The 26,560-nt window shown below is 35.3% G+C and overlaps 4 protein-coding genes and 1 pseudogene across 5 annotated transcripts; all 5 read left to right on the top strand.

Moving 5' to 3' along the window:
* Positions 1-6,189: 6,189 nt before the first annotated feature.
* On the top strand, positions 6,190-8,854 carry LOC105568854 (major royal jelly protein 3-like). The gene is made up of 6 exons (XM_012024846.1): positions 6,190-6,494; positions 6,726-6,898; positions 7,059-7,274; positions 7,420-7,591; positions 7,860-8,095; positions 8,220-8,854. The coding sequence occupies exons 1-6, from the start codon at positions 6,293-6,295 to the stop codon at positions 8,451-8,453; spliced, it is 1,233 nt and encodes a 410-aa protein (XP_011880236.1). The 5' UTR covers positions 6,190-6,292; the 3' UTR covers positions 8,454-8,854.
* A 2,174-nt stretch (positions 8,855-11,028) lies between these two features.
* Positions 11,029-13,526, top strand: LOC105568855 (major royal jelly protein 1-like). Its single transcript, XM_012024847.1, has 6 exons — positions 11,029-11,360; positions 11,597-11,769; positions 11,944-12,159; positions 12,304-12,475; positions 12,737-12,972; positions 13,099-13,526. Exons 1-6 carry the CDS (start codon positions 11,171-11,173, stop codon positions 13,330-13,332), a joined length of 1,221 nt encoding a protein of 406 aa, XP_011880237.1. The 5' UTR covers positions 11,029-11,170; the 3' UTR covers positions 13,333-13,526.
* Positions 13,527-17,647: 4,121 nt separating this feature from the next.
* On the top strand, positions 17,648-19,802 carry LOC105568925 (annotated as a pseudogene).
* A 3,077-nt stretch (positions 19,803-22,879) lies between these two features.
* On the top strand, positions 22,880-24,186 carry LOC105568926 (major royal jelly protein 1-like). Its single transcript, XM_012025000.1, has 4 exons — positions 22,880-23,030; positions 23,297-23,469; positions 23,618-23,830; positions 24,016-24,186. Exons 1-4 carry the CDS (start codon positions 22,880-22,882, stop codon positions 24,184-24,186), a joined length of 708 nt encoding a protein of 235 aa, XP_011880390.1.
* A 232-nt stretch (positions 24,187-24,418) lies between these two features.
* LOC105568856 (major royal jelly protein 2-like) lies at positions 24,419-25,199 on the top strand. 2 transcript variants are annotated; one of them, XM_012024849.1, is made up of 3 exons: positions 24,419-24,673; positions 24,807-25,011; positions 25,130-25,199. In XM_012024849.1, the coding sequence occupies exons 1-2, from the start codon at positions 24,470-24,472 to the stop codon at positions 25,008-25,010; spliced, it is 408 nt and encodes a 135-aa protein (XP_011880239.1). In that variant the 5' UTR covers positions 24,419-24,469; the 3' UTR covers position 25,011; positions 25,130-25,199. The 2 variants fall into 2 exon arrangements, with proteins under 2 accessions (XP_011880239.1, XP_011880240.1); XM_012024850.1 differs by lacking the exon at positions 25,130-25,199 and having other exon boundaries at positions 24,807-25,076.
* Positions 25,200-26,560: the final 1,361 nt, after the last annotated feature.

Consider the following 26,560-nt stretch of genomic DNA (forward strand, 5'->3'; position numbering starts at 1 on the left):
CCCCCCCCCCCCCCCCCCGGTACGATCTCACGCAACTAGACTTTCGGGCCGGTTAATCCAGCAATAACGACGCGATAGCACTCGCAGACGATCTCACATCCCGACCGACTCTTTCCGCATTAGAGAACTTAATTGCACCGCGAGCAGATGGAGAGAAATGCTGGACGTGAACTCGTTCTGCGGTACTCGTGCGGAATCGCGTATTGTCTCCCGACCAGCCCTTCAAGCTCGCTTCGTCGCCCACACGCCTCCGTCGGTGCGGCATCCCGTACCACCCGCCCCACGTGTGCGCCGTCCACGGTAACGAACCATCTCGCCATCACCATCGCCGGCCAGCACCAGTACCAGCTCCAGCACCAGCACCAGCACCAGCACCAGCACCAGCAATGACCGGCTTTACCTCTCACGTGCGCGCGACAGTAACGTCGCTGTGTGAAAGCCGCTCCTGATCATTCGCGCGTGCTATATTATTTTTACCTCGGCAACTAGAGCGGCGAAACACGTAGCGTTATCAAACAACGGCTTTGTCTAACTTTAATTGAAAATATTGGAATAAATTTTCCAATAGACGTCGCCGATGAAACCACCGCCACCGTCGCTGCCGCCGCCACCGCCGCCGTCGAGCGCATGGCCACCCACCCGACGCAGAGTGAATGGATGACTGAGTCGCACGAGGGGGATAGGAAATCTACCGGGGGAGAGAACGCGGCGCGGCGGCCCCGTCGGCACCGAGAGATGGGTAGGTAAATTGCCGTTTTGCGGGACGAGTTTATATGACGCGGGATTGTTGTTCAAAAACGGGACCGCGTGGCCAGTCAACCATTTTCGGCCCGATTGATGTCATGCCGATGCTCGTACCTTCGCTCGGACGCGGCAGGTAGATCACGACGGAGTCAACGGTGCCGTAAATGAAACGCGCATATATGTACGAGCCATCGGTCGCGGTGGCCGCCGCGCTAATGTGTGCGAGTCTGGATAAACGATGAAATCGGTCGGAGCGCGCGAACGAGTGACGCTGACGCCCGCTAACGATTAATACACGTCCCCGCGTATGTCGCCAAGATCTAGTCGTTACCCGGGAAAGGTCGCAGCTATTTTTCACGGACCCTCGGCAGGACGGGCAGCCGCCACGTCCGTCGACGATCTAGCCCGCGGTAATCTAGCTGATGATAAGCGACTGTTGTGCAAAATACGTCAATCCAGCGATGGTCACTCGTATGGTGAAGAATATAATTTATGTCGCAAAAAGGCGCGCGGAAAAAAATTGTGAAAATTTTAAAAGAAATATTATATGCTACTTTTAATAAACATTGTGTCTATGAAACTTGACGATGATGAATGCAATTCAATAGGGACAGGTAAAATTCTTTCGTTGAAAGTCGATGGAAAAATTTCTCTCCAATCGAAGACTGAATTGATCAATAATAAGCTAAAGGTAATCATCAATCATGAAATTGTAAAGGAAGAAAATGTCTAAAAATTGATTAATCAAAAGTTAACAACACTTTTCATCTATAATATTAAATTAATATGACGAGCGAAGAAATAAAGTCGATTACCAGTCATCGCCTATTCGACACAGGTAACAGAGATTCGGCGGCGGCCGGGTCTCAGCAGGCGAAATGACAGACTGGAGGGCAGACCGGAAGCGAGTTCACCGCTCATTTGCGTCAGGATGAAGCCATGCCCTCAGCCCTGACTCTGCGCCTCCCCGATTCTCCCCCGTCTGTCTCTTCTTCCCTTCCGAGCCCCCATCCCTCGCGGTGCCCCCGCCGTTAACCAGCCCCCACTGGATGTCTGGGGCCCGTCGCCGCCGACGGTCTCTTCTTCCCGGCGGGGCGGGACCAGGCAGAACCGGAAGTGCCCGGATATGAGTTTCCGGCGCGGACAATTTGCAACGCGAAATTGAATGATCGACTCCGATAACCGTCCTGGGGCTGTTCCTACCTAGCAGCCGACTACGCGCATTCGAGAACGGCGCCGTCGCCGTTTTGTCGAAAACGAATCGCCGGGCCGCCTCGCCATTACTGCGATTCGTTATCGTCATTACCGGCATCGACGTTGCGCGCCGGATCGCTCAGGGGAAGAACGAAAGAGAGCGTGTGGCCGACGGTGATTGTTACAGTCGCGGTCTGCGTACAACGCGAACGTGGAGCAACCTGGGCCAAGATTGGACGGTCAAAACCAGAAATTAATGAATCATAATTAATAACAAATAACCAACAGTAATAATTAATCACGCTAGATTATGACAAGTCGACAGATAGACTTAGATCACACCGACACACAACTCTACGTGCAATTGTTATTTAAGCGAACCTAAGTTAATTCCCGCCTGTACTTCTCGGTATTTATATCCATTATCAAATCAGCGCTATTTTATTAACATTGTTGTGAGCAGTGTTTAACGGGATTACAACAATAACGATCAGCCACGCCTCGCAAACCGGTCACGCTTCAGGCAAAGTCAACCTGCGTGTCATCGGCGACGCGTCCAGCATGATACAATCGATAATGGCGATTAATAATACGGATATCGCGATTATAATTAGCAGAATCATACGGGCGGCGACACGGGAGGGGACTCGTCGTTTAGCGTGACAATAAATTTTCGCCGTTATCCGTGTCGGCGATTTGATCGACGTAAATTTCGTCGCAATTAAACGCGCTGCGCGAAACCGCATTTTGACCGAGGTGTCTCTATATATTCAACAATCGCTGCATCGTTTTGTAATATTTCAGCCCGAGAGAGGCCAGGGCGAAACGCCAACGCAGACGGTAATAGCTTACTTCGATATATATATACGTACTGCGTAACACTTTTCAACATTGAAGCGCCCACGATGTCCGCGCGATTATAAAATGACTGCGATCCGCATTCGCAAATGAATAATTTCTTTTCACAAACTAATTGTCAAAAACAAACAAAAGGGATGCCAATTTAACTTCCTTTTCTGCACTACACACGTGTATTCAGCGTCTCTATTTTCTACAAACTCTAAAACCTCGTATAGTTAATCTGCACTTGTTCTTATCGATTCCTTATTCTTATTGATCTGAAAGATGCCCTGAAACAATTGATGCAAACTTGACTTTCCGGGCGGCCGAATTTTTCGATGTTGCGTCGAGCCCGATTCTGCGGAGCAAACAAGTGGATAAAAGAAAACTTATCTCTGTATCTCTCCTTCTCTGTCACAAAGGGACATTCGCGCGCAACGGGCTTTTGTGCGATTCGTATCGTCAGTGGTAGTTGGTGGCTGCCTGCAGCTCGCAACGCCATTACCGCCTTGCCTTGCCGGCAACAGAACTGAACTCGAGTGGCACATTACGACTGTTTCTGTCGACTGACGCACCGATAGCGTCACCAGTTTCCACGATTCGTTCAACATAATTCAAACAAAAGTTCCCGAAGTTACGGCCGTTGTGTACTGCAGTCGGCGTCATATGTACCTACGTCGAATCAATGCGCCGGGAATTACAATCCAACGAGGTGAAGGTAAAAGGAAGAGATGCGGTCGCGCTACTACGACAAAGATGTTGCTTGAAAGTGGTGCTTTAACGTCATTAAAGTTACATAAGCTTTATCCGTTCATTATATTTTACGTACAAAGATTTGTGAGAGGTTACGCTTATCAGTCGTTCTGATCTCTGACAGCGAAGAGGATAAACTGCTGTGTTACAAAAGTGTACGTATAAGTTGCACAATAAATATTGAATTATTTTCTAAACTTATCTAGTATTGTTATTGCGATTGTAAAAGATCCATCTTTGCTACTCGCGTTGATAAGAGCCACTCATAATCGATACGTTTGTCGATATCAGAATGCGCGATAGATCGAGAATTTAATTTCCTTTTCTAGCTGCATGTTAAATCGGTAACAAACTGTTCTCGATCCATTTGGACACGTTCAACGCGAAACAAACATGAAGGGAGAGAGAAAGAGATCGATCAATCACTCCTCGCGTAGAGAAGAGGGTGAAGAGCAGGGCACAACGGTACGAATGAATTCTCGGATCTCTGGCGACCTTTTCGCCCTCGTTTCAAGCGAGGAAACGGCAGAGAGATTGACTCCGGCAGAATCGCTTTCTTATAGGCGATTAAGCGAGCGAGGTAGGCGGCGTTTCGCTGCCACCGTAAGAAAGAAAGTTCCGCGCGTCAGCCTGCTAAAAATTCAAACGCGCGCGAATTTCCCCGGGAATAAATTTCCAAGTTTCCCGGCCGAGAACAGCCGAGCAAATACATCGCGCCGAGCTTACCCGGCGCCCGTGCAGCCAGCCAGCGCGCGGTCCAACTGGAAAGTTTGGCGCATTGTCGACGAATAAACGGAAACGATTGTTGTGCGCGACGCTCGCGTAGGGATGGAGGGCTGAAACTTTGCGGACGCGCGATGCGCATTTATTGGTACTCGCGATTGGCAACGAATGCGTCTCATCATGCGGGGTGACGTAAGTTAGAATAGCGTGGGACGCGCGAAATAAAAAGGCGTTGTAACAGAGTAACTCATTCAGAAAAAGAGAACGCCATATACCATGAAAAGTATCGAGATACTTCGTTTAACGCACGCAGAGAATAACAAGATTGCTATTCTCAACCTCATGAAATAAAAAGAGCTCTTCAACATTAACATGTATGTACATACGCAAGGGAAATAAATCGATATCGGTAAAATGTTCGATACGAGGCAAGTGTCTCGATTAACACAAATCGGATCATAAGTAATATTTTAAATTTACTTTTCCTTCTTGTGAATACCTAAAGATTGTCGCGAACATGGATACTCCTTGAAAGAAGTTTTAACTGACAGCTGCATGTTAAATTAAACACTGACGAAACTAGAAATATATTAAGTACCGCAATAAATATTAAAAATTGGCAGCAAAATGAAAATTTCGAAGAATTTATTGAAGGAAGATCAAAGTGATCTCCCTCGCTGAACTACAATCGGAACTACACGTGACTACAAGCGGAAACATCGCAGCACTTGCTCCCTGTCGTAGTCGGAATAGCTGTGCCAGTCATGACCAGTCTTAACCACAGAGTACCAGTCGCTTCGAATCAGATCACTCACGACATTGATGGACTGAGCGTGCATCTCCCGTTTGCAGCACGTCTCATTGTCCCTGAATCGCTTCCCTACATTCGTAACAAAGAAACAAACCGAAGTCGAGTACACTAATTCCTCATGCCTGCGAGTTAGAGAGTGAAAGGTGTCGACAAAGCGCCAAGAATGAAACTTAAAATCACAACAAAAATAAAACCTATATTTTACAGTAATACGATATAACGTAACTATTCCAATCATTCGACTATTAATTCTGCGAGATTCGATTTATATAATAAAAAAATATCATTTCTAGTAAACACCGAAGAAAATTACTCTTGCTTATTCATTCAAATGTCTTAAATAATGGCTAATTAAATATACACAGTACTATGACCAAATCGTGAAGGAAGATATAGATTATAATAACGTATGACACCTCATACGTTATTGATATATGATTCCTCATTATAATACTTGATAAATCCCGTACACATAAATGCTAACGAATTGCGATAAGCTCTGATTATCGTTTTGTTATTCACCCACTTTGTAACTTATGCCTACGATCTCATTCCATTTTATCATGTATAATAGAATGAAAATAAATAACAAACAGCTCCAATGTGGTAAACAAATATGATAAAGTCCCTTCGTAAAGTACATCGTTATGTTTTGCATACGAATGTCTCCCAGAATGCGATCTCAACTCAATCGAAGATTAATAAAATTATACATATATGTCTAGGGATTTAGAAATTTTTCAATTTTCTATTAATGTACGGTTGTTCAAATAAATGTGAAAAATTCCCTTCTCTTTCTATCAATGATGATTCCATACTGCTACAAGTATTAACAATACAAATTCTGCATAAGCACATATGTTATTTAACAATACAACAGATTAATTGTACCGAGATTTATACTGACTAATCACTCTAGATGTACATATTATCATTAACTAGATATTACATAAAGCAATATGTAAATACATTCGATATAACATATGTAGTTCTTATGCAGAAAATGTGATGATTCCGAGTTGAACCCCCAGGTTACGATTATTTATAAATGAGAATCTAAATGAGGCTCTATTGTCTTAAATTTCCATAAATGCATTATATTATAAATATATATCCTCTAAATACAAGCTAACGTTAGTCTCACTCATACAGTCCCTCTCGCGAGATACGTATCTCCATTAACACAGTTTAGTTACGTTATATATTATTGCATGTATAATCGAGTATATGCTACGCAAAATGAGGTATTTTCTGCTAGTCATGTCAATTCTATCGATGGAAACTATGAGTGCTGGCAAAATGCGTCTTGAATACCAATGGAAATACCTTGATCTTCTGTGGGAGAGTCCGCAACAGAAGCAAGAAGCGATAGACTCCGGCTCGTACAACCCTAGCGTTGCCTTTCTCTATGATGTAGATAAGGCACCTGGTAGGTTGATTATTGTACATGGTAGGAGATTATTCAAAGATTTTAGAGCAATTATTTCTAGAAATTCGGATGCCTTTTCATACGAAAGCTTACTATTGTTATGTACTAAACGCTCGAAGTTTTATTATTTGATGTTGTTAATGCAAATACCACTGCTGTTGCAACAAAATTGTGATATATTCATCTAAGTACATGTAGTGCAAATTGGATTTTTAAACAAACTTCTTATAGATGGTAGAGTATTTATTACCGCGTCGATAGATAAAGGCATACCGGTTAGTGTAATGACGGTAACAAATAAACAGGGAGAGGGTGGCCCACTGTTGCGTCCGTATCCAGATTGGTCTTGGTATAGGAATACAACAGATTGCAACGGTCTTGCAGGTGGCGTTTATCAAATAGACGTAAGTATTAAGAGCTTTCATTTTAGACGACAAATCGCACATTTGATTGTGATATATAACGACTGACAGTACGTAAGACGCGATGCTACTTATTGCGTTCACAATTGTTCGTGCAATAATAATAAAATGTAAAATATTTACATTTGTTTACTATCTTTAGATTAAATGCAATCATCTGTTTATTGTGGATGGTGGTAGATCGGGGGATAATCAACTATGCTTGCCACAGTTATTGATCTTCGATTTATCAACTGATAAATTAGTTAGACGAGTCCGCGTCAATATTGGAATCGCTCACAACAAAACCGGCAGAGGACTGTTAGCCTCACTTTCCATTTACGCTCCGAATTGCAGAAATGTGGAGAAAAATGCAGTTGTTAGTATATTCTTTTAAATTTAAGAAATCTAAGATTCAGTTAGAAGCACAGAAACAGGGAAAGAATATTCCAAAAGTTCTTTATGAACGTTTAATGCATGATCTGCGACTATAATAATATTGTATTAATCAAATCGCGATTCAGGTATTTATGGGAGACGTAGAAGGTGCTGGTCTAGTGGTATATAATGGACGTACTGCGAAGATGTGTAGAATCGAATCTGATTTCATGAAACCAACTAATAATGGTTTCGTACTAGACAACGTGAGTTATCCTCTCACTGACACTATCTATGGCCTGGCACTTATTGGTGAAAGTAAGTACCCGTTTGTGTTTATTAAGAAATGAAGATCGCTACTCGATCACGAATTCATTATTACATGGCTTATTACGAGTTTTAATTCTACCTTTAAACATCAGAGAGAGAGAGAGAGGTCCTCTTTTCGATTATATCATTTTTATTCTTCTTTTTTTATTGTTATCCATGTATACATGTGCTTTATGTACTGATAATTGTAAAAATTGATATATTAGCGATATTATCCTACTCTAGGCGATTAATATTTCGACGATAAATGTTTTAGGCTTATACTATGCTGCTTTGGCGGGGAACAAAATATATAAAATAGAATATTCGAAACTAATGGAATGTTCGGGAGAGGATATCGCGCGAGCTAATCAGCGGACTAAATTAGCGGGAGTGTTAAATGGACAGACAGCAGCAATAACGTCTGATAGATGTGTATTATTTTTCAGCGACATTACCAAAACATCTATTATGTGTGCGGACGCTACTAAAGCAATTGACTCCAAAAATAAGGTGCGATATTCGAATGCCATTAGTCTCTGTATACTAGATTATTTTAATTACTTTGTACCTAACCGGACATTGTTGTTGGCAACAATGCTTGTATTTTTATTGTAACGAATGAAATTAATTTCAGGCGGTAGTTGCACACGATCCAAAATTACTACAATTTCCAAGTGGAATTAAGATTAGAGAACGCAAGTTATTTGTTTTATCAAATAAATATCACATACATTTAATGGGCTCATCTTCTCCGCATGATCCACGGTATCAACATCTATTAAATCTGAATGAGACAAATTTCCGTGTTTTCTCAATGCCAATTAAGGAGATTGAAAAAAATACAAATTGCTTTTCTTCGTGCAACTAGTAAAGTATCTTCAAATTTTACTTTTTCTTATATATTGTGACGTATATTGCAATATATAATAAAAGAAAAAGGTTAAGTTATGTACGCATATTTTCATGTTGCAGTTAAATAGCCTGTGGATATGTGGGTCTTCTAAAATTTCCACTATTTCCAGTCTCCTTTAGAATAATTATAATTTAAAGATAAATAAACTTTTCTAAGGTTTTCGCAAGCACAATATGTAATAAGATTGTCAACATAAAAATAAAATTTATCTTTCTCATATGCGTCATAAAAATCAAGTGTTTCATAATAATTATTTAAATAATTAAGCGTATACTAATCTGATTGCAAAAAGAAATCTGTATACCGATTTGGTTTAATATTATGATAAGTATGCAACATTACTATCATCACAATCATAATCTTACAATTTTTTGTACCTCGATATGAAAAATTATAAATTAGAAAACTTAAGACTGACAAAGAAACAGATAAATGTGAATTTTTATAGATTTAAAATCTCATAATGCAAAACAATTTTCCCATCAACACCAGAAAGTGAAAATTGGTAGCATTAACTGACATAAATGGAAAAAAGTTCATTGAATATGTAACTTCTCGAGATATTCCCGTTTCTCGAATTAGATATCCTGTCTACAATTCATCCACATTGATTTATATTTTTACTACGAATGGTCACAAAGCTGTCTGCTTGCCCAATGGTACTATTTTTAACATATTTATTTTAACATATTTAACATAATTATATCAGCAGCGATCTAACATATAATTTTTGATACTGGCCTTCACGTCGACAAATAAATATTGCATTCAGTGAAATCGTCATTCGAACATTGGATATTTAATTATACTAGCTTATATTTTGCAACAAAACAATAACAGAGAAACTCGAAGATGTAGCAGCCGACTTCTGTCTGAGGCTGTGTGCGGTAGTATTTAGTATTGGTTCGCTGAATTACAAGCAGAGACGGAATAGCTTCGGATCTGTTGAGGATGATTGTACCGTGTGCTCTAGGAGCTTCTAGTTAGGGTTCAGATGCACTTTGTACTCTTGAACGGAAAAAAGACGACAAAATCCTCTACTGTATTTGGAATATATGTATATGTGCGAGTAATGATTTGTATGCGAAAATTTTCGTGATGACAGAGAAAATAAAAAAAATCTACATACATCTACGGGAAATTAATATACAATTACATTTTGGAGACAAATGTATGGTAAGTAAAGCTAACGGCACACGATACTATTTTTCCTACTACTAGATTGCTTACGAGAGCCAATCAGGATTAAGCCTTAAGTCACCAAATTGGTTCTCGTACGCAATCCAATAGGAAAAATTGTATCATGTACTTTCGGATTAAGAAACCGACATCAGTCATAGAATAATTTTATAGGATAATTTTTATAGTCAAATCTTACTCTTAATTAATCGCATAAAACAATGTTCTACTTCCACTTTTACAATTAAAACATAATTCGCGAAACTCTTCTCAATATAAAATCTGTTACTTGCTCTCTATATATATGTTAGTGTCTGACAATGAAGAAATAAATTGACATCGACTTATGCCAATCTCTTGTGTCTGCGAAAGAGAGAGTGAAAAGTGCCAACTAATCGCCAAGACTGATATTTTAAATCAGAACGAAATAAACCAAACATTTTATGTTTAATAGCATGATATGATATGACAATTCCAACCACTTCTTCGAAATTTTAATTATGTAATAAAACGATTTTTAATAAGCACAAAGAAGAAATTTTGCTCATACATGAAAAGTCATTACTAAATATTAAATATATGTATATAGTACAGTGACTAGTGCGCGAAGAGACAGTTAAAATATAACATATGACACATATATGATTCCTCACAATTAAACTTGACAAATCTAGTACAGGTAGTACATAAATGCTAATAAAGTGTAAAAGTCGTGGATAATCCTACTTCCGTCATTCACTTATATCTTTGTCATGTATGATCTCATTTCTCTCTATGCAGAAAATAAATCAGTGCATATGTAATGTAAATGATGTAAAAATAATCAAAGACAAGAGTTTCTTTGAAACATTGATTATTAAGTTCCGAGTTTAACTATCCCGTACAATAATTTCAACTTGAATAAATCAACAACATCACGTATATTATCTAGGAATGAGTAAATTAATTCATAAAATATTATAAATATGTTAAGAAATAAAAATTAATTTATAATTATCTATTAATTTACTGTTGTATAAATGAATGTCTTTTTTCTCTCTCTATCAATGACAATCTCATATCGTCGTATCCGTTCCATAAATGCGAATTCTGTATAAATACATAGCTTATAACAATTATACCGAACAATTATTTCAACGTAAAGCTAATTACTCTACATATATTATCAATGACGTGAAATAAGAAATGAAGAATTAAGATACATATATGTATAAATGCACTTAATATAGATCAATGTATGTCTCTCCTACGCAGAAAATATGATAATTCCGAGGTGACTTCCAAAGTTGTGATTATTTAGAGCATAATCTAAATGAGGACATTGTCTTGAATTTTCATTATATTGCAAATATATATCGTAAGTACAGGTTAATGTTAGTTGCATTCATACATTTCCTCTCCCGAGATACGTATTTCCGTTCTACGTATCTCCATCTAGAGCTTAGTTACGTTATATATTATTACATATATAAGTGACTATAAGTTACGCAAAAATGAGGCATTTTATCCTATTCATATTAATTCTGTCGATAACTACTGTAAGTTTCGGCAAAGTGCGTCCCGAGTATCAATGGAAATACCTTGATCTTCTCTGGGAGAGTCCGCAACAGAAGCAGGAAGCGATAGACTCCGGCTCGTACAACCCTAGCGTTGCCTTTCTCTATGATGTAGATAAGGCACCTGGTAGGTTGACATTATTCAAAAATTTTCTAGTAATGCCTTTTGGAAATAACTTTCTACACGAAAGCTTACAATTGTTATACTAAACATAGACACGCCCTAAATTTTGTTATACAGTTTTGATGTTGCTAATGCAAACAACATTGCTCTTGTATAAAATTATGATAAATTTATTTAACAAAATTATGATATATTTTAACATCTAGCACAAATTGCGCTTTTAACCAATCTTCTTATAGATGGTAGAGTATTTATTACCGCGGTGAAAGATAAAGGCGTACCGGTTAGTTTGATGACGGTAACAAATAAACAGGGAGAAGGTGGTCCACTGTTGCGTCCGTATCCAGATTGGTCTTGGTATAGGAATACAACAGAGTGCAACGGTCTTGCAGGTGGCGTTTATCAAATAGACGTAAGTATTAATAGCTTTAATTTTAGGCGACAAATCGCACATTTGATTGTGATATGTAACGACTGACAGTACGTTAAATACATACGATGCTACTTGCATTGCGTTCACAATTGCTTGTGCAATAATAATAAAGTACAATATATTATTATATTATAAATATAATAACATCTTTAGATTAAATGCAATCATCTGTTCGTTGTGGATGATGGTACATCGGGGGAAGATCACCTGTGCTCACCTCGGCTGTTAATCTTCGATTTATCAACCGATAAATTAGTTAAACGAGTCTTCATCCCGAATAAAATCGCTCATAACAAAGTCGACTATGGACTATTAGCTTCAGTTATCGTTTACGCTCCGGATTGCAGTAATGTGAAGGACAATGCAGTTGTTAGTATATTCTTTTAAATTTAAAAAACTAAGATTCAGCAAGAAGGAAAGAAACCGGGAAAGAATATTCCAAAAATTCTTTATGAACATATAATGCATGATCTGCGACTATAATAATATTGTATTAATCAAATCGCGATTCAGGTATTTATGGGAGACGTAGAAGGTGCTGGTATAGTGGTATATAATGCGCGTACTTCAAAGATGTGCAGAGTTGAATCTGATTTCATGAAGGCAACTGATATACATATGGTAATAGACGACCTGAGTATTCCTTTCAATGACACTATTTTCGGTCTGACAATTATTGGTGAAAGTAAGTACTTGTTTGCTTTTTAAAAAGAAAAAAAGGTTGTTAATTATGTAAGTTTATTACATCACATGGCAATATTATGGATTTTAATTGTAATTTTATATTTTAGACTTTCATTTGTATTTGTACTCTTATTTTTATTTTATTTTACTTTATTATTATCCACGTACACGTATGCTTCGTGTATTAATAATTGTGAAAAATGATGCAATAGCAATATTATCCTAATTTCTATGATTAACATTTCCCACGTAAATGTTTTAGACCTATACTATGCTGCTTTGGCGGGAAACAAAATATATAAGATAGAATATCCGAAACTAGTACAATGTTCGCAAAAGGATATGGATAAAGCTAATCAGCAAACTCAATTAGTGGCTGCGTTAAAAAAGCCGACTGCAACGTTAGCATCTGATAGATGTGCAATATTTTTCAACGACATCACAAAAACGGCTATTATGTGCGCGGATGCTACTAAAGCAATTGACTCCAAAAACACAGTAAGATATCTGAATACGAATGATTCTCTGTTGACTAGATTACTTTAATTACTTTATACCTATCCGGAGATTGCTGTTGGCAGAGATACTTGTATTTTTATTGTGACAAATGAAATTAATTTTTAGGCATCTCTTGTATATGATCCAAAACTACAACGATTTTCAAGCGGGATGAAGATTAGACAGGGCGAGTTATTGATGTTATCAAATAAATATTACATACATGTATCTGATTACTTTGGTCTAGTGCAACCACCATATCAACGTCTGTTAAATCTAGACGAGATAAACTTCAGTGTTTTTTCAATACCAATTAGTGAAATTGAAAAAAACACAAATTGCTTTTCTTCGTGCAAGTAGTAAGATACCCTAAGGGGGGTGACACCGAAGGCAAATCGCGGTGATAAAATGGGCCGCAGTTTGTCGCCGTTGAAACTAATCCGCTAGTGGCGCTAACAGTCATGTACTCGAGATGTTATCCGTGTTATCCTAATGTCCTAATGTCCTGGTTTTGCTGATTTTCATTGTTCGGTCTTTAAATAAATTTTTGTTAACTAAACTTGAGTGAAACTAAATTTATCGCATATCATTCTCTTCTTTATTAAAAAACGAAGAAATTCATGTACTATTAAGGCCCTTTATCTCTGTAGGACCGGTTTTACAATTAAAAAAAATGGGGTCGATATTGACCCCTGTTGTGAGTTAGAAGGTTAAAAAAATAACATGTGCGTTCTAGGGTTAATATTGGAAATTTGGCCACTTTGACTTCCCGTATCTCCAAAACTGCCCCTATGCTCAATTTTAAATTTTCCTGAGATTAATGTCTCATCATATAGCATCGTTTGGCATACAATTCGAATTCGATTCGAAAGCCACAAACTGGATTAAATTTACGGTCACTCTCTTCTAAGACTTCCACAAATATTATATGTAACAACATTGTTAACATCTAAATAAAATTTGTCTTCCTCACATGCACCATAAAAATTTAGCGTTTTATAGTAATTAAACAAACAATTAAGCGTAGAAGGTAATAATTTAATTACAAAAAGAATATGTAATTGCTTCGATATTATTAATACCATCGTCATTATAATTCCGTAATCTTTGCTATAGCACCTTGTAAAAATTTTAAGTTACGAAATTTAATACAGGAAAAAAATAGGTAAACGTAAATTTTTATAGATTTAAAGTTTATAGTGCAAACTTACTTTTCCATCATTATCAGAAAGTGAAGAACTAATACACCCTCAGGAAGAATATCTGTTACCGAGACAAAAAATATTCTTGACGCATTTATATGTCTCACAACCTCATTTAGTATAAAAATAAGACAATATCAAAATAAAATCAATAGTTCTTATTTTCCTCTATCGAATTAAAAACAATTAACTTGCTATATTGAGACAAGAGTAATTTATATAAAATGTAAGTTCATATATTCTTGCGTTTCGAATAAATTTTCCCTCCATCTTACAACGCACGAAGCTGGCGATATTCGACAACAGACGAGACATACTGTCATTGTATTCTAGATTTTAGAATTTTTCATTTAAGATTAAAATATTCCTTTCTCTATAATAAATATGATTAGCGCTATATCGATCCTATTTTATGATACATTGAAGTCTAATAGCATTGGACCGGAAATCTTTTCTGTGGGTGTAGGGTTAACTAGTATAAATAAAAGAAAGAGTTCATTGAATATGAAATCTCTGCACATATCTTCGTTTTTCGAATTAAATATTTCAAATTAGATTCTATCTCATACGATTTATTCATATTTTTCTTTATTTCTACCACGAATCATGTCACTCGAGTCACAAAGCTATGTGCTTGCGCGATAATTCTAATTTTGATATATTAGCTCTGTTGGCAGCGATTTAACACGTGATTCTTGATACTAGCCATAAAGACCATGTCGGCAAAAAAAGAATCCACCGTAAAATCGTCATTCGAACATCGTGCACTTAATTATTACAATAGCTTATATTTCGCAACAAAATAGTACTAAAGAGACTCACATCGCAGACACAGCAGCCGGCTTCTACGACTGTGTGCGATAGTATTTAATATTGGTTCACTGGATTACAAATAGGAGCAGAATAGCTTTCGGCCTGTTGAGGAGGAATGTACCGTGTAGCCTGGACAGCTTACGGTCAGGGACAAGATGCACTTTATATTCCTGAACAAAAAGGACCTACAAGATCCATTCGATGCACTCGTAACATTTCCCCGACTGCATTTGGATTTATAAGTCTATGCCAGTAATGATTTGTGGGCAAAAGTTATTGCAATGACAAAGAAAATAAAAAGAATCTACATATGTATACATAGTGGAATCAGTATATGATTATATTGGAGACAAAATCATGCCATGTAAGAAACCGATATTGGTTCATACCACTCCTGTGAGGTTAGCCCCCTATTATTTAAAAATTTAACTTTTTTACGAGTTCCCTATAGATTTACAATATTTCCAGAGTTCTTGATGGGTTTAAGGGGATGCTGGAGTGATTCTGCACTTTTGCACCTTTCTAACCTAAAAACTGTCAGTTCGCGGAAACATTTGTGTATTACACAAATCTTTCCACGAAACAAACAGTTTTAAGTGCAAAAGGTGCGAAAGTGCAGAAACACTCCAGCATCCCCTTAAGAAATAGTTCTGCCCATTAAAGACGTTAAAATGAATTTTTTTTAATGGGGGGCTAACTTCACGCAGCCCCCCATTTTCGTAAAAGCTAATTTTTTAATGGAGTTCTGGATAGATTTCGCATAGTTCTAGAGTTCTTGATATATTTTAACAATAGTTTTGCACGAGAAAGTAAAAAAAAACGAAGTTGAAGAATTAAGAAACAGTAAGTACCCCAGAAATAGGCATAACTATAAAAGTATTAATGTAATGGAATTTTGCCATTAGGATTTTCGATAGAACTCTAGATCTATGCGAAATCTATCCAGAGCTCCATTAAAAAATTAGTTTTTACGAAAATGGGGGGCTACGTGAAGTTAGCCCCCCATTTAAAAAAATTCATTTTAACGTCTTTAATGGGCAGAACTATTTCTTATACCCATCAAGAACTCTGGAATTATTGTAAATCTATAGGGAACTCGTAAAAAAAGTTAAAATTTTTAATAATGGGGGACTAACTTCGCAGGGGTGTTCATACCAATTATGAAATCATTTTGATAAAATATTTTAATTAATCACATAAAACGATCTTTTATCTCCCAATTTTCCGACCGAAACTTACTTCGCGAAACTCTTCACGGTATAAAACCTATTACTTATTTCTGTATAATTATGTAATAAAAAATAATTTTTAATAAGGGTAAAAAAGAAACTTAATTTTGCTCATACATACAAAGTTATTACCAATGATTAGAATACACATAGTACAGTGATCAGAGCGCGAAGAAAGTTATAAAATTATAATAACATGATATATATGTATATTAATGTGATTTTTCATAATTATACTTAACAAATCTCGTAGCACTTAAATATTAATAAATTGTAAACAGCTCTGATAATCATACTTCTGTCATTCACTTTGTTATATATGCAGAAAGTAAATCCCGACATACATATGTAATTGATGTAAAAATAATCGGAGACGACAGTCTCTTTGAAAAATCGATTATTATGTTCCCCATCCGAATATCTTGCAAAATGACTTCAACTTAATTAATCGTGACAATAAGAGAACGTATATTATCTAGAAAAGCATTACGTCACAATTATTAATTAATTTAGTTGTACAAATAAATGTAAAAGTTTTCTTTCTCTCTCTATCTACAGTTATGTAACCTCATATCGTCATATCCGCTCTATAAATTCTGTATAAATTTATAACAATTTTACTGAATAGTTACTTCAACATAAGGCTAATTACTCTAGATATTTTATCAATGATTTATCATTAGAAATAACGTGAAAATAGATATAAGGTGCAGTGGGGTAAATCCGTACACGGGGCAAATCCGCACTAGGCCCTTATTTATTCGAATATACGTTGCATTGTACCAACTGTAAGGTAGAAATCTTCCTTTGATTAGTATTCAATGATCAACATAGGTGGCCGCCATGTATTCTGTGATTCCCCCGTTTAACTCGTTCGAGAAAGTTGATGGTGTTCCCATAATAATTCCGCTTTTGCTCCATAATATAAGGAAATAAGATTCAATAATTTTTAAACAGGTAGGTGCAGTTTTGCCCCAGTTCCGGGACAAGTCCGCCCTAGCAGCACTGTTTTTAATTGATTAAGAAAATCATAAGTTTCAGAAGTTATTTTTAATCCAAATTAATGCAACTTAAAGAATAAACCATGCGCTAAATAAAAACACTAAGATTATTAGGTTTTAGTGGAATAGATAGAAAATACATCAGTTTAAAGTAAACTGTTTACAATTTCTGGGTCGGTTTTACCCCACTCCACCTTATATGCAAATATACTTGCTACAGTATGTATCTCTTATGCGAAAAATGTAATGATTCCGAATTAAACTATAATACTAGGTTGCGATTTATAGGCAATCTAAATGAGGAGATTGTATTAAATTTCCATATGCATTATGAAAACGTACTTAAATATTGGCTAACGTTAATATCATTCATACATTTGCTCTCGCGAGACACGTATCTCCATTAGCGCTGCGTAGCTACGTTATATATTATTACATACATAACCGACTATACGCAAAAATGTGGCATCTTCTGCTAGTCGTATCAATTTTGTCGATGGGAACAACGAGTTTCGGTAAAATGCAGCTCGACTACCAATGGAAATACCTTGATTTACTCTGGGACAGTCCGCAACAGAAGCAGAACGCGATAGACTCTGGCGTATACAACGCTAGCTTAGCCTTTATCTATGACGTGGATATAGCACCTGGTAAGTTGACATTGTTCAAAGATTTCATAGTAATTCTTTCTAGAAGTACGGATGCCTTTTTACATAAAAGCTTACTGTCATTTTACTAAACGTCATCACGCTCTAAGTTTTGTTATACAATTTTGATATTGTAACACAAATAACATTGCGGTGGTAACAAAATTGCAAAATATCCACCATAAATACATCCTAACACATCTAGCACGAGTACATTCTTTAATTTCTTACAGATGGTAGAGTATTTATTACTGCGCCGGTAGGCGATGGTGTACCGGCTGGTGTAATGACGGTAACAGAGAAACAGGGAGAGGGTGGTCCACTTCTGCGTCCCTATCCAAATTGGTCTTGGTATAACAATACATCAGATTGCAACGGTATCCAAGCTGGCGTTCATCAATCAGACGTAAGTATTAGTACCTCTCGTTTAGATAACGGATTATACATTTAACCGTAGCATTTAAACAACCGACAGTAGTATATTAGATATAATGCTACTTAATATTGCATCAACAATTATTTCTGCAATGATAATAAAATGTAATGTATTTTTTATTTCTTTTTCCATCTTTAGATTAAATGCAATCATCTGTTCATTGTGGATGGTGGTAGATCGGAGTTTAATCAACTATGCATACCGCAGCTACTGATTTTCGATTTATCAACTGATAAATTAGTTAAACGCGTCCGCATCCCGATTAAAATCGCTCTTGACAAAACTGGCTTTAGCCTGTTAGCTTCTATTGTCGTTCACGCTCCGGATTGCACTAATGTGAAGGACAATGCAATTGTTAGTATATTCTTTTAAAGAAAACTAAGACTCAGCTAGAAAGACAGCAACAGGGAAAGAATATTCCACAAATTCTTTATGAACATATAATGCATGATCTGTGACTATAATAATATTGTATTAATCAAATCGCGATTCAGGTATTTATGGGAGACATCGAAGGTTCTGGTCTAGTAGTATACCTATAATGCGCGTACTTCGAACTTGTGCAGAGTTGAATCTGATTTCATGAAGGCAAATGATATACATTTTGTAATAGACAATCTGAGTTATCCTATAAATGACACTATCTTCGGCTTGTCAATTATTGGTGAAAGTAAGTACTTGTCTGTTTTTAACCGAAAAAGAAGATTGTCATTTATGTTTATTACATCATATGGCATATTATGGATTTTAATTCTAATTTTAGACTTTACACTCTCATTTGTAATTTTACTCTCCTTTTTATCTTATTATTATTCACGTACACGTACGCTTCGTGTACTGATAATTGTGAAAAATGATGCAATAGCAAAGTCATCCTAATCTCAGTGATTAATTTCCCTCGTAAATGTTTTAGACCTATACTATGCTGCTTTGGTGGGAAACAAAATATATAAGATAGAATATTCGAAACTAATACAATGTTCACAAAAGGATATAAACGAAGCTAATCAGCAAACTCAAGTGGCGGGTACGTTACAAGGTGTGACTGCAATAATAACGGCTGATAGATGTGCAATGTTTTTCAGCGACATTGCCAAAACATCTATTATGTGCGCGGACGCTACTAAACCATTTGACTCCACAAACACAGTGAGATATTCGAATATAATTATTTTTTACATATTGGGTTTAATTATATTTTTATGTGCTCTATCAGCGATTACTGAGAAACGTATTTAACATGTTTTTATTATCGCAAATAAAATTAATTTTCAGGAGCTTATTGCACATGATCCAGTACAACTACAATTCGCGGGATGAAAGTTAGAAAAGACAACTTATTGGTTGTATCCTCTAGATATCACGTACATGTAGCTAAGATTTTTAATCTAAATAGTCCGTATGAACAAATATTCAATACAAAGGAGATAAATTTCCGTGTTTTTTCAATGCCAATTAAGGAGATTCAAAAAACCACAAATTGCTTTTCTTCGTGCAAATAGTAAGATACTTTCTATTTTTATTTTTTATTATACTTATTACTTATATTATGATATATATTGCATTATGTAATAAAAGGAAATTTTTAAGTTATGCACATATATTTTTAGGTTGCAGGTAGATAGCCTGTGGATCTGTGGGTCTTTCTGAACTTTCCAGCCTGTTATAGGATGATTTTAATTTAATTCTTTGGGGCACAGGATTTTAGAATAAAAAAAAATCTGATTTAAAGATGGTACAAATAACATCCAACAATGTATGTTCAAGCACTAAAAAACTGGGACATTTCCATATCACTTTGCTTTCACGTTTGTTAAAAATAAATAAATATTCCTAAAATTTCTGCAAGTACAATATGTAATAAGATAGTTAATATAAAATAAAATTTACCTTCCTCACATGCATCATAAAAATCCGGTGTTGTATAATAATTAATTAAACAATTAAAGATAACTAATAATTTAATTACAAGAATGAATCTTGAACCACACTCGATTTGGTTTAATATTATAATAATTGTTTCGATATTAATACCGCTGCAGTCATAATCCTGTAATCTTTAGTATCTTGATAGCATTTTGGTATAAAAAATTTTCACGTATGAAACTTTAGACTGATAAAAAATAGATAAATGTAAATTTCTATAAATTTTAAGTCTTAATAATGCGAAGTATTATATAATTTTCTCACCGTTAAAAAATAAAAAATTGGTAGCAACTAATAGAAATGGAAAAGAATTCATTGAATATGAAACCCCTTCAGACACCCTCGATTTTCAATTATATACCCGGTCTGCGTACCATTCATTCATATTGATCTTTGTTTCTGTCACGAATCGTGAGTCTGGTGAAAAAACTGTATGCTTGCTCGACGGTACTATATTTAATATGTTAATTCTATTAGCAGCAATCTATTTAACACTTGATACTTTTATTCACATCAAATAAACCGTTGTTGAGATCCGAAAATCGGAGGGCCTGTCAACTCGCGTACTGGCGTAAACTACACGGTCGATCTCGCGCGCGCGGTTTTAGCTACGCTTATACTTGGCGCGAGACACTACCGTGTCTCGTGATATTCCGTGAAATCTGCTGTCAAACATAGCACACTTAATTATACTAGCGTATGTATATTTCGCAATGAAAAAGACTCATATATCTACATCGCAAACATAGCAACCGGCCCCTATCTGGGATAGTATTGGATTTTTTAGTATTGGATCAATGGATTACAAATAGAAGTCGAAGCTTTCGGTCTATTCAGGATTGCCAGGATTTTACCACGTGTTTCAGACAGTTTCTGGTCACAACCTAGATACACTTTATAAGGGCGTGTTCAGACCTTTGCAGAAACGCAGGAAACAAAAAAGAACTGAGTTCTGATTGTCTTCTACTTCACTGCTTCTTGCTCTTCTGTCAAAGTTTGAAAATGAGCACTAATCCCGAACCGAAAAAAGTCCACGAGATTCGGTTACACTCGTAAAATTTCCTCTACTGTAATTGGAACAATGAATCTTTGCAAGTAATAAATTGTGGGCACAAATTTTCGTGATGGCAAAAAAAATGAAAAGATTCTACATAGTATATATTATAGTATACGTTCAAGAATCAGTACAGGTACGATTACATTAATGACAAAAGTATGCCATGTAAGAAACTAACATTGGTTCACCAATTATGAAGTAATTTTTATAGTAAAATATTATTTGTAATTAATCGTATAAAATAATGTTTTATTTCCATTTTCACAAATGAAACTTAATTCACGAAAATTTGTTACTCGTTCTCGTCTATAACGAAGAAATAAATTGAAGTCGACTTATGCTAATCTTGTGTTTGCAAATTAGAGAGTGAAAAGTGTCAACTAATCGTCAAAAAATAAAACAAACGTTTTCCATTTTATATTTGACTGTGCGATACAATATGCCCAGTTCCAATCACTTTTCGAGAATCAAGTTATATGTAAAAAAAATACTTTCTAATAAGTATAGATCAGAAAATTGGTCCTGTTCATCCATGCAAAGTCATTAACTAACAATTAGAATATAAATAGTACAGTGACCAGAGCACGAAAAGGATTATAAATTATAACATGACATATATTATACAATTACTTATTATAATAATATATACTTGACAAATCTCATATACGTAACATTTAAATGCTTATGAGTTGTAAAAAGCCGATAATATACTTCTGTCATACTTTACTTTCATGCTATCATATCACTTGACTTATCATACTTCTGTCATTCAACTGTAACGTCGTCATGTATATCTACGTTCTCATTTCACCATATGCAGAAGGTAAATATATGCATATTGATGTAAAAATAATTGGAGATGAAAGTCTCTTTGAAAAATTGATTGTTATATATTCCATATCCGAATATCTCGTAGAATATTTTTCAACTTAATCAAAGCTTAATAAAATTAGATATAGAAATGCAAGAATTTTACCATTATCTGTTAATTTACAGTTCTATTAATGAATGTAAAAATGTTCTTTCTCTCCTCTCTCTTTGAGTGATGATCTCACATACGTTGTCACATCGACTGTTACATCCAATATCATATCTACTCGATAAATTCAACTTCAACAAATACGCATATTGTTTATAAAAATTATACCAACTATTCATTTCGAGATTTGACTGACTAATTACTCCAGATATATTATTAATGACTGGAAAGTAATAAGTAATACACATGTAAATGCATTGGATACATATATGAATCTCTTATGCAGAAACAGCAAGAGTGAAAATTCTGAGTTCAAATTCATTATATGTATAATAAATCTAATTCCTAATTAAGACCGATTCTTTAAGCTGATAGGCTAAATAAAGATATGAATTTTTTTGAATTCTCTTGAATGCATTACATTGTAAACATATACACATATATTTTATATATATACCGTAAATGCAAGCTAATGTTCATCTCATTCATACCTGTCCCTTTCGCGAGTTACGTATCTCCAATTTAGTTACGTTATATATTATTGCATGTAATTGTCTATACGCTTCGCAAAAATGAGGTATTTTCTTCTAGTGATATCAATTCTGTCGTTGGGAACTATGGGTTTCAGTAAAATGAGTCTCGAGTACGAATGGAAATACTTTGATATTCTCTGGGAGAGTCCACAACAGAAGCAGGAAGCAATAGACTCTGGCGTCTACTACGAGAATGCTACCGGAGCTTTTTTACATGGCGTAGATAAGGCACCTGGTAAATCGACATTATTCTAAGATTGTACAGTAATTGTTTTCTGGAAATGCGGATACTTTTAACACGAAAACCTACTAAACTATTATACTAAACTTTACTTGTTATATTAAACATCATCACACATAATTTGATATAAATATTATTGTTATAAAATTTTGCAGTTACTAATGCAAATAACTAACACTATTGCAACACTATTGCGATATATTCACGATAAATACATCCTAACACATCTAACGCAAATTATATTTTTACATTTCTTATAGATGGTAGAATATTTGTTACCGCGATAAAAGATAAAGGTATGCCAGTTAGTGTAATGACGATAACAGAGAAACTAGGAAAGGGTGGTCCACTTTTGCGTCCATATCCAGATTGGTCTTGGTATAAAAACGAAACAGATTGCAACAGTATTGTATCTGACGTTTATCAAGTAGATGTAAGTATATCTTTCGTTTGAGGCGACAAATTGTACATGTTATATTTAAACGCCTGACAGTATGTTAGATGCTACTTACTTAACGCGTTTACCTTCATTTGTGCAAAATAATAAAATGTATAATATTTATATTTTTTACCTTCTTTAGATTAAATGCAATCATCTATTCTTTATGGATAGCGGTAAACGGGGGCTTGATTATCTATGCTCACCTAAGTTATTCATCTTCGATTTATCAACCGATAAATTAGTTAAACGAGTCCCCATCCCGAATAAAATCGCTCATATAGCCGGCATTGGAATATTAACTACAGTTTTCGTTTACGCTCCGGATTGCACTAATATAAAGGACAATGCAATTGTTAGTATAATATTTTTAATTTAAGAAAGACAAGACAGTTAGAGGGAGAAAAACAGAGAGAGAAACTTCTTTATAATCATATAATGCGTGTATGCTTTAGTACTCATTTGATATGTTACATTCTCTTCATTTTGTTAATGAATATGCGACTATAATAATATTGTATTAATCAAATCGCGACTCAGGTATTTATAGGAGACGTCGAAAAGGCTAATCTAATAGTATATAATGCGCGCAGTTCGCAAATGTGCAGTCTCAATGCTACTTCGGAGACAACTAAGGAACATATGGTACGAAGAATAACATTTCCTTACATCGACAACACCTTTTGCATGACAGTTATTGGTGAAAGTTAGTACTTTTTGTTCTTAATCAGAAAAAGAGATTATTATTTTTGTGAGTTTGTTACATTACATGGTAGTAGTAGTAGTGGTATATTACTGATTTTTATTTAACACTTCAGACTCTTTGCATTATATCATTTTTCTCTTTCTCTTTCTTTCATTATTATTAATGTATGCTGCATTTACAGATAATCGTGAAAAATGACTTAAGAGTAATATTTTTCTACTCTCCGTAATTCACAAATTCATCGTAAATATTTCAGGCTTACACTACATAGCTTTGTTGGGGACAAAAATGTACAAAATCGAATATTCAAAGCTAATACAATGTTCGCAAAAGGATATTGATCAAGCTAGTCAGCAAACTCAATTGACGAATGAGTTAGAAAGTCCGACATCAGTGTTACTGTCTGATAGATGTGCAATATTTTTCAACGATGTCGAAAAATCATCTATTACGTGTGCGGACGCTACTAAAGCAATTGACTCCAAAAACAAGGTACGATATTCGAATACAATTATTTCCTGTATACTAGATTATTTTAATTACTTTGTACCCAACCAGAGACCGATTTGGCAACGATACCTATATTTTTATTTAACAAATAAAATTTATAAATAATAACTTTTAGGCAGTTATTGCATCCGATCCAATATATCTACAATATGTAAGCGGGATGAAGATTAGACAGAACAAATTATTCGTTTTATCGAGCACCTTTTTCCGACATCTAGAGGGTCCATTAAATGCAAACGAGATAAACTTCAGACTTTTCTCAGTGCCAATGGAGGAGATAAAACGAAATACAAATTGTTTTTCTTCGTGCAATTCTTAAGGTATCTTCAAATGTTACTTTTCATTACATATTTCATTACATATTTGTGACGTATAATGCAGTATGTAATGTAAATAAAAGAAAAAACTTTTAGTTATGTATATATTTTCGTGTTGCAGTCCGATAATCCGTGGATTCGTGGGTTTTCTTAAATGACTTTTCAATCTTCTCTTTAGGATTATTTTATCTTAAAGATAAATAAATTTTCTTAAAAATTTTGCAAGCACTATATGTAACCAAATTAGTAATGTTATAAATAAAATTTATCTTTCTCACATGCATCATAAAAGTCCAGCGTTTTATAGTAATTAATTTAATAATTAAATATGGAAGCTAATAATTTAACTACGAGTCTGTATACTTGACACGCACTCGATTTGGTTTAATGATAAAAGCTTCAACATTATTACTTTGGTAACTCAATAGCATCCTGATATAAAAAATTTTGAATTAGGAAATTAAAGACTGATAAAAATAGATTAGTGGAAATGTTTATAGATTTAAAGTATTTAAAGTATAATGCAAAATTATTTTCTCATCATTATCAGAAAATGAAGAATTGGTAGCGTTAACTAATATAAGTGGAAAAGAGTTCATTTAATACGAAACCTGTACAAATATTCTCGCTTTTCAAATTAGATAGTCTACGTAGAATTCATTTATATTGATCTTTCTACCGCGAATCGCCACTCTAAGCATAAAGCTGTGTACTCGACGGTACTATTTTCGATATGTTAGTTCTGTTATAGTAGCACTCTATTTAACACTTGACGCTAGTCTTCACGTCGGCAAATAAATATTCCATTTCGCGAAATCGGCAGCTGCTCACTTAATTATACTAGATTGTATTTCACAACAAAACAATAATAAAGAGACTCGTATACATCGCAGACATAGCAGCCGGCTTTTGTCTGATTGTGAGACTCTACGCGATGGTATTTAGCACTGGCTCGCTGGATTGCAAATTGGGGCGGAATAGCTTCCGGCCTGTTCAGGATGATTGTACCGTGTGCTTTGGCAGCTACTGGTCACGGCCCAGATGCACTTCATATTCCTAAGCAGCAAGAACCGATCCACTCGAGGTACTCGTAAAATTTTCTCTATTGTATTCGGATCAGTAAATCTATTCAAGTAATAATTTGCGAGTGATATTTTTCGCGACTGGAGAAAAAACAAAAAGACTCTACGTACGTATACGTTGTGAAATTAATATGCGATTATTATATATTCGAAACAAAAATACCCCAAGTAAAAAAACCGATATTATTCATCATATTAAATATCCCTATACGGAATAATTTATATATTGTACAAATTATGTACAATAGTAAAAAGTCTTACTCTTAATTAATCGCATAAAACAATGTTTTACTCCCGCTTTCACAACTGAAACTTATAATTCGCGAAACTCTTCTCGATATAAAAATACATGTACTGTAAAGCATCACAAATTTTCTAGCAGAAAATTGATTCAAAATGTGTATATAAACGAATTTTCAAAAGTTGATTATATTGTAAATTGAATTTTTATTCTCGTTTCTAAATTTCTA

The sequence above is a fragment of the Vollenhovia emeryi genome, unplaced genomic scaffold (genome assembly GCF_000949405.1).
Source record: "Vollenhovia emeryi isolate VEMERY1.0 unplaced genomic scaffold, V.emery_V1.0 DF939127.1, whole genome shotgun sequence".
In the NCBI taxonomy this organism is placed as follows: Eukaryota; Metazoa; Arthropoda; class Insecta; order Hymenoptera; family Formicidae; genus Vollenhovia; species Vollenhovia emeryi.